This window comes from Miscanthus floridulus, chromosome 19, assembly GCF_019320115.1.
Source record: "Miscanthus floridulus cultivar M001 chromosome 19, ASM1932011v1, whole genome shotgun sequence".
Classification (NCBI taxonomy): Eukaryota; Viridiplantae; Streptophyta; class Magnoliopsida; order Poales; family Poaceae; genus Miscanthus; species Miscanthus floridulus.
In genome coordinates this window covers 32,332,352-32,346,299 of record NC_089598.1, presented here as the reverse complement: position 1 = coordinate 32,346,299, position 13,948 = coordinate 32,332,352, and the positions used below count along the sequence as shown (strand labels likewise).

At 45.3% G+C, this 13,948-nt stretch overlaps 1 protein-coding gene and 1 pseudogene across 1 annotated transcript; both read right to left on the bottom strand.

Moving 5' to 3' along the window:
* Positions 1 to 2,487: 2,487 nt before the first annotated feature.
* On the bottom strand, positions 2,488 to 6,115 carry LOC136527962 (annexin Gh1-like). The gene is made up of 5 exons (XM_066520833.1): positions 5,914 to 6,115; positions 5,612 to 5,757; positions 5,249 to 5,467; positions 4,233 to 4,445; positions 2,488 to 3,049 (listed from the first exon to the last, which is right to left on the bottom strand). The coding sequence occupies exons 1-5, from the start codon at positions 5,987 to 5,989 to the stop codon at positions 2,759 to 2,761; spliced, it is 945 nt and encodes a 314-aa protein (XP_066376930.1). The 5' UTR covers positions 5,990 to 6,115; the 3' UTR covers positions 2,488 to 2,758.
* A 1,472-nt stretch (positions 6,116 to 7,587) lies between these two features.
* LOC136529629 (synaptotagmin-5-like) lies at positions 7,588 to 9,683 on the bottom strand (annotated as a pseudogene).
* Between the last annotated feature and the right edge of the window lie 4,265 nt (positions 9,684 to 13,948).

The following is a 13,948-nucleotide window of genomic DNA, read 5'->3' as shown; positions in this document are numbered from 1 at the left end:
ATCTCAATTTATGACTAAATTTTATTAAAACTTTTATAATCTTAGAGATATTTTATGTAGTTTAAGAACTTATCAAATATTTAGCACATTTTTTTACTAAAAAGATGACAAAAGCACCTTCAAAACCAGAGTAGGGATGTAAATTTGAACAGTTTTGAAAGTTCAAGGAGTAAGATATCTGGTTTAGACATTTGATGAAGAAAATTACAGTGTGACTATAGTTTAGAGAGAAAAAATATTTTTCCTGCTAAACCTCTTAGAGCATCTCAAGAGTCTCTTAAACTCACTCTCAAAAGCACTATTTTGAGAGCCATTTGAGTAAAAATCATTTTTTATATTCTTTCACCCTTAACCATTATTATTCTAAACAATCGTTTAGCCCATTTTCACACTGTTTAATGCTACATGAAGGTGCATCGTGTCCATTTAAACAACTGTTTATCCGTTTAAACGACCGTCTTGCCGGTTTAAGTGACCATTTTTGTTGAATAATGGCTAAGCGACAAGTGACCAACTGTTTAGCGTTTACGATAACACTGCATCAAACAATTTTCTCTATATCTTGTGCATACTCTAGAGAGCTAGCCTCACTCTTCATCTTTGGCTAGCAGGAAATATGGAATAGAGAAAGGCTATATTTGGAGACCTAATTAAAGAACATGTTGAAGCGTATTTTTTTCATCAAAATTTCTATTCCTACCAATTAGGAAGGATATAAAAACGATCTTGCAGTTGCTCTTACTCCCTTCATTTATAAGAACATTTGTATCTTTGACCATCGATTTCAAAAATTCTGTATAGGCTCATGACATAAGTTTCAAGATTTACTATGAGAAATATTTTTGTATTATATAATTTATATGTTGTAAAATTGTATTTTTTTTAAATGGATAGTTAAAGATAGCAATATTTGATTTAGGACCATTAATATATACTCCCTATATTCCAAATTATAAGTTATTCCAACTTTCTCAGAAGGTCAAAGCATTTCAAGTTTGACAAAAATTATAGAATTACAAAGATTTATGACATCAAATAAGTATAGTATAAAAATATAATTAATGGAGAATCTAATAATATTTAGTTGATATCATAAATGTTATTATTTTATTATATAAATTTGGTCAAACTTAACATGCTTTGACTCTTAAAAAAATTGTAACTTACGATTTGGGATGGAGGGAGTAATTTATATGTTGTAAAACTATAAGGTTTTTTTGAAATAGATAACTAAAAATAGTAATGTTTGATCTCGGAAAAAATCAGTGTGACATGTTAAGAAAACCGGAGTACTAGCTTGTTGCTTCCTCGCTGGCGCCGAATAAGAAAAAATCAAGATGGCCTTGCTTGTTGCTTCCTCGCTGGCGCGAGCGCGGGCGCGACAGTTTAGCTCGAAGCTATTGCCCCTTCATTTCCCAAATCCTTATTCGGTGCGTGTGCGCCCGCAAGGTTAACGACGCACGCGGCGCCTGGAGAAGAAAGGGGCGGGGGCGGGGGCAGCAGTGGCGGTGGATGAGGCGGCGGCGACGGAGGTGGTGCTTAGGGTTAGGGTTCGCGGCGGGATGCTTCAAGAATGTCTCTGGCCATAGATTTTGGCTAGCTGGTGCCGGCGGCCGTGACACGGCGGTGGTGGCGGGTTGACCGACGGTGAGCGAGGCGGAAGCGGCGCTGTCGAGCCACGCAGGGTAGGATAACCGGATGGGCGGGCAGGGGTGAGCGCCGGTGAAGTTAGGGGAGGACGGGTTCGTCCAGCAGGGGTGGTTGGTGGGCAGAAGGTCACTGGCAAGGTCGCTGGTGGCCTGGGCGGTGGTCGAGGTGGGCAGGGGAGGGGACGCCCGGAGAAGAAGATGAACAGTAGAAACACGGGGGAGAAGAGAAATAGTGCACGGCGGCACGCACGCGTTGGGGAATAGGGTCGTTGATTTCCCCAGGTGGCTCGGCTACGGAACAAGTCACGTCGCAACACTACGGCAATGTCAGCGAACGAGACGAGTTGCAGTATATGCACGCCAGCTGCGGACAATGAAAGCAGCAGATAACAAAGCAAAGCTATACCCCCATAGTCGCCGACACTGTCATGGCCACATGGCTGGAGACCCGAAGGGCTCTTGTCCGCTCCCGAGCTGTTTCTCACTTGATGTTTTAACGTCTCTGCCAACATATGCAGAGGTTCCACGACAAGGTGCACACGAAATAGCTAAAAAATTGAGTTCATTCGTCAAAAACACAGTAAGGGCAGTCCCAATAATGCATTGATGATGGTTTCTATCCTCATTAAATGACTTACCACGTAGACAAAATGCTGACATGGCAACGTAATTAATAAAGAAAGAGAGCAAAAATCATAGACCTGGTTTCTTCATGAAGAAACCAGGTCTCCTCTTGACCCAATGCACCAAGAAACCACGAAATCGCCATTGAGGAGAAACTACCAGTTTCTAGGGAGCTCGTGTCGCACTCCTATTGGAGGAAAAGATAGAGTTGGGAGAGAGAAAAAGAAAATAGTTATTACTCATAGAAACCATGGGTTGGAAAGCAGTACTTTTTTGGTACGATATCCTATGTTATAGAAACTACTAGTTTCTTTCATTGGGACTGCCGTAACTTATTTATCACCACTGCTATGCAAGCTGTAGCGACAGTACCAGGACCGAAGTCCGAAGAAACAACCTCACGTACAGCTAGGCATACCAGGTTTATTATGATCATGAACGACACCACGGCGCCGGTCAGAGAGGCACCAGTGCACCACGGCTCATCACTCCTGTCCCAGGAGCGCGAGGAGCATGCTCTCGTAGTCGCCGGAGGTGTCCCCCGCGACAGCGCGCTCCAGGGGCACGCTGTTCCTCTTCTGATACGCCTCCTTAATCAGCTTCAGGTCCACCTCAGCGCGGGTTGTGATGACCCTGGTCAGGGCGTTCTCGTCGGTGCCTAGGCCCGCTATGGCCTGCCTGGCGACCTTCTCAAAGTACCTGTCGGGGCAACTGAAGCACCGGATGATTGCCCGCAGCGTTTTGAGGTACTCATCCTTGGGGTCAGCCTTCAGATCCTGTGAATCACGGAGGTTATTAGAAAGCGTCTTATCATGGAATTACTAGAAAAGAGGTGGTGCATCATGCAATTTTTTTGGTTGATAATACTAGGGAGACATGTGAAATTGGACATTGGTAGGTCAAGCAAATGATGAGTACTATTGTGCAGAAATGGAACTCTGACAACAGCAAAACATCAAAGTGAACTGTAACAAAGCACTTTTACAACATCCCCCAATGTTCTAAATGACATTTGAGAGCTGAGTAAACTTTCGATCTACAATCATTAAATCTGATTGATAAGAGTAATACTTCCTTCTAACATCTAAGTAGCAAGGTAATTCCACAGTGGTAGATAGTAATGATATTATCTGTAAGAAAAATGCCATTTTCACAGACATAAATTCCAGCACCAGATTTTGTGAACTATGCAAAAGACCTGAGTGATCATGCTAACAATTATTTTAGCAGAAATTAGGAAGGAGTCCTGCCACTCAATATAGACTCGAAATGATCATGCATATATCTACAGATGAATATGAAACTCATTCTCTTAAAAAGACTGAGGAAACATGAACACATTAAATGATCTAGAAAAGAAATTTTGACTGCAGATGTATATAGTTCTGAACATGGATAGCTTTGCTAGAGCGTCATGAAATTTCTGTACCAAAGACCAAACAGAACAAGCTGCGGATGAAAATAGACCAACAAAATGTATCGATCTTAATGGACAAAGCAACATAATGCAACTAATCCAGCCATAAGGAACATGGATTGTCAAAAGTGGATCTGAACACTAACTATTGGAAGAGGTTGATCTTGATGGGAACAAAAACTAAAATGAGTGAACAACTTACCCAATGTTACACATGCTCCTTACTAGTTGGACGGTTGAATTCATAAGTGTATTATAAGATAGTGTAAGAACAGATAGTATATTAGTAAGAGCATGCAGCTTATTATTTTCCTTCAGAATATGAATGGCCGATTTATATTGATGTGGATCATCATACATGTAAATGAGGGACAGCATGCAATGGCAGTATGCACCTTACTCATTTGATAAATGAATAATCTGGTTCAACTGTAATGCAATGCAGAAGCACGTATAAGCAGAACAAATGTGGCATAATAAGGTCACATCCTGTACGATTTTATAAAGCAAACAACAAGATAAGTTTATGACATGATATGCACCTTGTTGATTCGGTGGCCAAATGCATCATTGTAATGATTGAATGTAGCAAGCAGCTGAGGTTTGCTCCTAGTGGTGAGGATTCTGATGATCTCATCATCACTGTAAACCTTGTGATGGATCTTCTCATGAAGTAGTTTGGCTTCTGAGTGTGCCAACCTTGTGTTGACCTCTGGTCCATCATAGCGATATGTACTTACAAGTGGCACCAGAAGCTGAAACGAAGAACAAAACAAAGGTTAGGTTAAGTCACAGAATTTGGCAAGTTTCCCTCTCGCAATCTTTTTCCTTTTGTTGAAAGCTCAGGGAGCTTGCAAAAACTAGAATAAGGTTCCCGAATATTGATATGAAAATGAGTGTGCCGTCTTCTAAAGTAGTAGACCCTAGCAATACAAATCTTGCATACATCCACACCTAACCATATTTTACCATTGACACAAACAAAATCAAGAAAAGACAATGGTGGGTTTGGGGGCATCAGATTTTGGAAAGAAGACTGAATTTTCATTTGAGCTTTGCCTTGAGGATAAAAAAACTGCAACTTGGAGTGTTAAATTGTACAGATCACCAGCATGCAACAAAGGCAAAAGACATATATACAATGTATTTTTCATAAAGAACAATCTATATGACTGTGAGTGCAGATACCAGATAGACAGCTGAATCCGACAATTAACAATCTCATAACGAATATATTTTAGATCCACCAACTTAGTTAACATTTCATTACACGGTGGGCCAAAATTCAACAACATAAGCATTGCATTTAATGATTCTGAACTCATCTCTCAACTTCGTAAGCTCAAATCACAAATTCACTTCTCGATATCTTACATTAGATCAACATCAAGAAACGAAAATGAACAGATAAAGGTTCGATCCACATTCAGTTACCCTTGGCCAAGGTAACCAGGTAGCAATTCCAAATTTCCAACCGACCGCACACGGACATATCAGATCGAGATATCGAGACTGATTCTACAGGCAAGGAAAACAGGCGAGAGCGAGAACGCATCACCTTGCGGAAGTCCCCAGTGACGTGCGCAGCGATGTCCTCCTCAAGCGAGCGCTTGAACCGCTCGTGATACGCCTGCCTGGCCGCGAAGATCTGCGCGGAGGTGCGCGTGCAGGCGATCTCGACGAGCACGCGGTTCCCGGGCTGCCACTTCCGCGCCGCCTCGTTGGCCAGCACCGCGTCCCGCTCCGCTGGGTCCAGCGTCCACAGGATCACGGCCCTCTGGTCCCATCACAGCCCGGTCAGACACACAAACACACACACACAGAGAGAGAGAGAGAGAGAGATCTGGATGGAGACGGTTGGTCGCGCGGAGGGAGATGCCCGCGCATGTGGCAATGATCAGTGGCGGATCTCTCGCTTTACCTCGAAGTCGCCGGAGATCTCGTCCGTGATGGAGCGGAGGAGCTCCTCGCCGTGGGCCTCGGCGTAGGCGCGGCGGATAGCGCGGCGCTGCGCGGCGTCGCGGTGGCCGAGGATGGAGATGATGAGCGCCTCGTTCGTGCCCCACCCTGCAAGCCCGCGGGAAGACAAACGCACCGTCAGATCGCACGATCGCGCGTCACGCCGCGACCGTACGTCGCGGCCTCGCAGGGATCGCGCGGACAAGAGAAATAGAGAATGCAAGCATCACGCCGAGACAAGGTTTGAAGAGCGGAGGCACTGACCTTGGAATGCCTTGCGGAGCTGCTCGCAGTCATCGGCGACGGGAGGGACAGTGGCTGGGACCTTGAGCGTCGCCATTCCCGGTGACTGTGATGCGGGATCGAGGGGACAGCCGAAACAGGGGGAGCAGGGGCACGCAGCAGGCCTGCGCGGAAATGCAGGGGGAGAGAAGGCGACAGGTAACCTGGGGGAGTGCCTCTAGCGTGTGCACCATTCGGCCGGCCGAATTTTAGCTCAACCTAAACGGAAAAACTATGTTTTAACTGAATTATTGTGAGAAAAAAATATTATTTCGACTAAGAAAATAAGTTGAATAAGTCGGATATGGGATAAGCCCAATAAAACCTAATCTGGATCATACTATATAATATAAATTAATATATATTCCTCTGTAATGGAAGCTAATAGAAATTTGGAGTAGAACTTGACTCCAAATTTCTTTGTCCATAATACGCAGGGCGCGTTTAGTTCAGCAAATTTTGCATAGTGTACAATTCTCCACTGTAGCATTTCATTTGTTTTTGTGAATTATTGTCTAAACATTGACTAATTAGGCTCAAAAGATTTGTCTCGCAAAGTTAAAGCAAACTATGCAATTAGTTTTTTATTTCATCTACATTTAGCACTCCATGCATGTACCGCAAGTTTGATGTGACGGGAAATCTTCTTTTTGCATAGTGCACTTTTGGAGAACTAAACAAGGGCACACTGGGGTATGTTATGTGTGGAAAACTGGGAGGATCAGTCAAGGCTGTAAAGATTTTTCAGAATGGAAATGTGGAATTACTGGCCTTAGTGGTTAACAGTCAGGCAGCGAGCGTGCTGTATTCATGCCTCGTATACAGCTCATTCTGATCGATATCAGAGTAGGTTGCTTTATGTGGTGTTATTAGTTTCTGTTTTGGCCAGTCATTTTTTTTTTGAGGGATTTTTTGCCAGTCATCTGATTTGTTGACGACATTGGGGGGACACAGCATTATTTTTTTTTGGCAATACATGCATTATATACGAGAAAATAAAATTTTCATTACTGAGCTCATGCTGGCTCGATAAAAACAGATCGGATACGAACAGATATCGTTGATGTCATATTTATTTTCATATTTATGTTCGGATTCGGTTTCGGACACAGATAGCTGTTGGATACATATGCGAATATGGATTGTCTCGGTAACGGATACGAATAATGAGTATCGAATATGGTATGAATCAGATTCGGTGAATGTCGGATGCAAATATCTATTCAAATATTGAGTAAAAGCAACATATCTATACCTAATAATAAAGAGACAAATTTTTCGCCGTACTTTCTTTTCTACCTCTTCCTTCCGTATATTCATTTTACGGTCTATGTTCAATCCATATTCCAGTCCACGTTCAATCCGTATTCCAGTCCGCCACATTCAATCTGTATTTCAGTCCGCTTCCCAATTTCTGCCGTACTCTTTTTTTTTTTTGCCTGTTCTGTTTTCCTTTCCCAGTCTACGTTCAACCGACGTTTCAGTTTGCATCGCGTCCCTATTTCGTTTGTGTTTTTTCCCGGCACATCAAGTCCGAACGACAAAAATACCTACAACTGTAAAATAAATGCGCCAAAAATATAAGCCACATGAGGTTTAAGTCTCCAACAAATGATTGCATACCGCGCCACATGCTTTATATGATGGGGCTCTTGCGTTTGTACCCTTGTTTTGTATTGAAATTGTGATTTTGCCCCTATTTTTTTGACTTTGTGAATTTACCCCTACTGTGCCATTCACGAAGCACCAGTTTGCCCCTGCTCCGTCATCCACCCCTAACGGTGTTAAACTTTGTACAAAAGACATGAATGCCCATGCGATTTTGCCCCTTGTTTTTATGCCTAATTGTGATTTTGCCCCTGTTTAGCCGAAAGGATTTGGTGCCTCTTCCTTCATGTCAAATGGACAGTAGAGCAGCTCAAGGTGCACCTGTTTTAATCATGTATGCCACGAGGAAAATATTATGTACCTCTATGACAGCACCCCCGATGGATGATAACAAGGCATGGTAAAGCTTGTTCCTCAAAAAGAAAAAGAAATAAGACTATTTTCTAGGGTCAGGGAAAGGAAAAGTGAGCAGTGCTGCTTTCATGAAAATCAGGCTCACCTGACCCCGATCTTTCCTGTCCCTTTGAATCTCTAGATCTTTTACAAGTTTTAGCTAGACATCCTTCAATTTGCCTGGTTGTAGATCCTTCAGCCTGACTTGAGCACAGCCAATCAATTCAGATTCTTGAATGCCATCATCATAAATCTTCACGGTTACACTCTGAGTATCAGCATCTTCAACAGTAAACTCAAAGTGTTCATTCCAGATAGAGTTCAGATCATTGTTCTGTAAAGTAGTTGAATAAAGCGATTAGAAATAACCCCAAAAGACAGAGCTCACAAACAAGCAACTAAACTTACAATTGTTTTACTTCTCTTCATTTTGTCTGGTAATAGGCGTACATATACAATGGCAAAAGGATCCGATTTTCCTATCAGATCTTTGTTTGTCAAATCTCTTGCCTGCACAAGCTTGACTTCCAAGGTACCAACAGGCTTCAGTTCCAGATCACTGTATATATAATCAGTTATGAATTATGATCTTTCCTATGTGATTTAACAATACAGGCTAGAATGACATTAGGATCCACGAATCAAATTACCTGTAATCCCCAGGTATAATAGGAATGACTTTCCTTACTGGCCATGTAATCGAATCTCTAGAAAGAAACAACATCCCATATATGTCTCATCTCCTTTCACGATTCTCCACGATGATGCCAGTTTCTAGTTCTTGCTATGGCTAGCTACCTACACAATGTTCAGGAATATCATCATGCCAACAGACTCCAAACCCTACAGAAATTGCAATCCTCACCATTTGGCGGTTTGAGAATTGAGATGAATGGGTGAATTTCTATCTCATTGTACTTTTACATTGAAACCTCTAGGTCACATGATAGGAATATTTGAATACATCTATCTACATATATTTATACTTTTTGACAACAATTGATTGACGTCCATTTGACACCTGAGATCATTTCAACTTCAACACAACCGGACACAGGCCATATTTTAACCATACTGCGATTTTGATCTGCTAAAGTGCTAGATGCCGCTTACATTACTACAAGCATCTGGCTATCTGCTATAGGTTGAATGCCAGATTTTGCTGCAGACAATGCAGCTTTCATACTCCCTACTTCCAACTCACCTCGGATACCAGTATGGCAAAAGTTGCAAAACCACATTAGTCCTAATCAAGTCTGAGCTCTAGATATCAAAATCAAACATAACCCAAGGTGGAGTCAATTTGCTGGTTCCTCAGAAAACAAGAACCAATTGAATTGTTTGTTCTGTATGCATCCTGAAGCATCATTTTCGAACACACAGATACGGATATGGACTTACATTAAGTTCTTACGGTCTTGTCGGCCGGATTTGGACGCCACCGCGCTCTGCGAACCCACGCTCCCCTGCACACGAAAAATACAGTTCAGTACACCTGTCATATACACCAAGTTAGAATTGAAAGATGAGGAATGAGGAACGCATCGCACCGGACCTGGTCGCCCCGCCGCAGCAGCGAGTAAGCCCCCTAGCGCTGAGGAAACGGGAAACCACCCCCAATGTCAGCAAAGCCTCAAGCGCACCAGCCGTGCATCAGGCAGATCTGAGGCCGGAGGATCCCACCCGCACTGTGGGGCAATTGGCGGCTAAAGCCGCGGCACGCAACGACGAGAGCGAGGGCCGAGACCCGAGAGGGGTCGGAGGAGGAGTCGGAGGAGGAAGCAGCGCCGGGAGGAACGCGCGGAAGGAGCTCCTGCCGCTGAGGCACAGCGCGTCCACCAGCGCGGAGGGGTCCATGTTCGCGCACGCCGCGGCGACGGCTCGTGTCAGAGCCGACGTCTCTCCGCCGCTTGCGTCGTGCGGATGCTGCAGCCACTCCCCTTCCTCGGCCTCGTCCTCGCGGCGTTCTCTGTCTGCACCGGATCCGCGCCGGGAGGGGCTCGCCTGCCTGCGTCGGGAGGGGCTTCGCCAGATCCACGCCGGGGAGGGGCTTCGCCAGATAACGCGCTGGGGAGGCCTCACCTGTCTGCGTCGGGGAAGAGAAGCCAGGGACGCCGCCGTTGCCACCCGGACTCGCTGTCGCGAGCAGATAGCAGCGAAGAGAACGAGCAGATAAGAACGAAGAGGAAGGGCATTTAAGTCATTTCGCATTTGATTTTATGTGTTTTATTTTTTTTAAATCGTTTAATCAGCCCCCTAATTAACGGACATCCAAATCAGGGGCAAACGGCTCCTTCGTTTCAAAATAACAGGGGTAAAATCACAAAGTTGAAAAAATAAGGGTAAAATCACAATTGAGCTTCCGGACAGGGGCAAAAACACCGTTTTCCCTTATATGATATACAACAAACCGCCTCTTTTTTGGTATGATCTGGCCTATTTATTAGCTGAACTGTTACCGCGTTCACTTGGGAATCCATAGCCCTGTTTGTTTGGCCGGTTCGTATCGTTGCTGGTTCGTTTATGTGAGAGAGAAGTACTGCTGGCTGGTTCTAATAAACAGTGTTTTTGTGAGGAGGCTGGCCAGCCCAGTCCAGCGATCACGCTGCATATGCCCCATGCCCGCTGAGAAACAACAGCAAGATTTTTCTCGCGCGTGCAAGTATGCAATTTTGGATGTGCCTACTTATAAATCGTAGCAGTTTAACATCGGACCACCGTAACGTGCAAAGAAAAATAGCGGAAAATAAGAAGAGATTCTTGATTCCTAGCCCTAACCGACGAAATTGGCGCTACTTGGCTCGTCGATCTCAGAGTTGGCGCTGCCTGCCTTGACGACTTGGCGGAGGCTCCCACCGGCGTCGCACCTGTGGATCCCGCGGCGGGCTTAACTACACCCCGCCACGGGGCTCTATTACCGCGCCCTCGGCACTGCGCATAAAGATGGCAACGGGGAATTTCCCGTCGGGGGTTAGCACCCTATCCCCGTCCCCGCGGGGACAGACTTTCCCCATCCCCGTCCCCGTCAACACTCGCGGGGGAAACTTTCTTTCCATCCCCGTCCCCGCGCGGAGATTTAATCCCCGTGGTGTACTCTGCTAGAGCAGAAAGGGCAAAATCAAACCAGTTTCTAATCTCATAGAATGCAAAGAAAGAATGATACGCTAGTTCTATTTTTTCAAATCCAAAGAAAATACATGCCGAAGAGAAAGAAGACTAAAAAAAGACTAGTTCTCTCATCTCAGATCCAAAGAAAATACATGCCAGAAAAAAGTATACTACTACGAGGCTATCCACTCCCTACAGTTCTCAGTAGTCAGCATCTTGATTCTTGAGTCTTGACCACTGACCACGTCCATCTTGCGCCCACTCCTTGTGGATTTGGTTGGGGACCATGACAGAGATTTAGGATGTGAGCGGACTGCAGGCAGGACCATTGAAGGGTTGAGATGGCGACTAGAGGGAGGTGAATAGTCCTTTTTAAACCTTAATCACGTTGGCTAACCGATACAAATGCGGAATTAAAAATATCGGTCTAGCCAAGACTATACCCCTCTATCTATGTTCACTAGCACCTTGCAAAGATACTAATCAAGCAACAAAGGTGTCGGGCTAGCTAGAGCTCTCCTAACCAACTCTAGAAGTAAGGTCACACAAACCTATGCCACTATTACTTTAAGCAACAAGGGAGCTCCTACACATGCTAGTAAGTAAAAGCACAAAGCCAACAAAGCTCACTAGCAATGCTCAATAACAAGGCAACCAATGCCTAATTAGAGAGCGCAAATACTTAGCTACACAAACTAAACAATGTGACTAACAAGGTTACTAAAACCAAATTAGCCACGCAAGGGAGCTACTTCTATGCTACACAAGCAAGAAGATAATTAGCAAGCTACACAAGCTATCTAATTACAAGAGCAACTACACAAACTTAATATGTATAAAAGTAATTGTAAGCTTGTGTAATGGGGATGCAAACCAACGGGAAGAACAAGGTTGACACGATGATTTTTCTCCCGAGGTTCACGTGTTTGCCAACACGCTAGTCCCCGTTGTGTCGACCGCTCACTTGGTGGTTCGGCGGCTAATTAGCATCACCCGCTAAGCCCGCACGTCGGGCGCCGCAAGAACCTACCCCTTGAGTGAGGGTAGCTCAATGACATGCTTTACTAGAGTTGCTCTTCGTGGCTCCCGCGGGGTGAGCACAATGCCCCTCACAAGCACTTCTCCGGAGCGCCGCACAAGCTTTTTGCGCGCTTCGACGGAGACCACCACCAAGCCGTCTAGGAGGTGGCAACCTCCAAGAGTAACAAGCACCACCGGCTTGCAACTCGATCACCTAGTGCCACTCGATGCAACCTCATGATACAATCGCACTAGAATCGCTTACCCACACAATCGAATGATCACTATCAAGTATATGTGTGATGGAGGGCTCCCAAGCACTCACAAGCATGGACACTAAGTCCCTTGAGGTGCTCCACACCAGCCATGACCGAAGGCCACTTTTATTTATAGCCCCAAGGGCTAAACTAGCCGTTACCCCTTCACTGGGCAACGGTCGGGCCGACCAGACGCTCTGGTCGTGTTGACCGGACGCTGGACCTCAGCGTCCGGTCGCTCGCAGACGACCACGTGTCCCGATTCCAACGGTCACTTGACCTGACCGGACGCAGCAGCTTTCAACTGACCGGACGCTGAACCCCCATCGTCCGGTCGTATCCAGTAAGGTACCGACCTCGACCGGACGCGTCCGGTCACACTTGATCGGACGTAGCCAGCGTCCGGTCACACTCCAGCTTCTGTGTCATCGTACGTCAGCCTGATCGGACGCAGCCTACCAGCGTCCGGTGCTTTCAGACCCAGCGTCTGATCAGTTGACCGACGCCAGTGTCTTCGTGACCAACTTGTTTTCACTTCTAACTTCTTCACCCTTGCTCCAATGTGCTAACCATAAGAATTTGCATCCGGCGCAATAGAAAATAGGCATTCCATTTTCCCGAAAGCGCCAAATCCCGCCGAGCTTGCGAGGCGGGAGGGAGAGAGGGACCCAAACCCATCTCAACCCTGCAAACACCACCTCCTTTGTAAATGTGCCAACACCACCAAGTGTACACCACTATGTGTATGTGTGTTAGCATTTTCACAATCATTTTCCAAAGGATGTTAGCCACTCAACTTGCCACGCCACTCGATCCTAGTGACAATGCAAAGTTAGATCACTCGAGTGGCACTAGATGACCGATATACAAACAAGTTTGCCCCTCTTGATAGTATGGCCATTTATCCTAAACCCGGTCATAAACTTCTCTACACACCTATGACCGGTGAAATAAAATACCCTAGGTTATACCTTTGCCTTGCGTATTCCATTCCATCTCCTCCAATGTTGATGCAACACATGCACCAACACGATCAACAATGATATGATCCACTTCATATCATCACATGATCATATTGGTTCATCGATCTTGACTTTATTTGCTCTTCACCGTTGCCATCGTCCATCGGCGCCAAGTCTTGCTCAAGCTTCACCGCCACGCGGTCCATCACTCCAAAGCCTTTGACTTGCCCTTCACGTTTGCAACCGGTCCATCAAGCCAAGTCTTGTCTTGATCTTCTCCACCTTGATCACATGACTCAATGTCATGTCTCATGTGCATTTAAGCTCCTTCATCATCACATATGTGAGCTTTGCAACATCTCTAAGCTATTTTCACCTCCATGGCATATGTTGCTCACACACATGTACCTATGGACTAATCACCTATGTATCTCACATAAATACAATTAGTCCACCTAAGTTGTCACTCAATTACCAAAACCAAACAAGGACCTTTCAACCGCCGAGCGCGGCAGCTCACTCGTACCTATGGTGGCATGTCCGCGTGGGTATGCGGACAGGGAGCAAAGCCTGGTGGAGACGTGGAGTTCACCGGCGGCTGGTGTGCGCTGTGCTTGTGCGGGAGCCGGCTGGTGGAGAAAGCAAAGTTGCGGTTGGGGAGAAGAAATG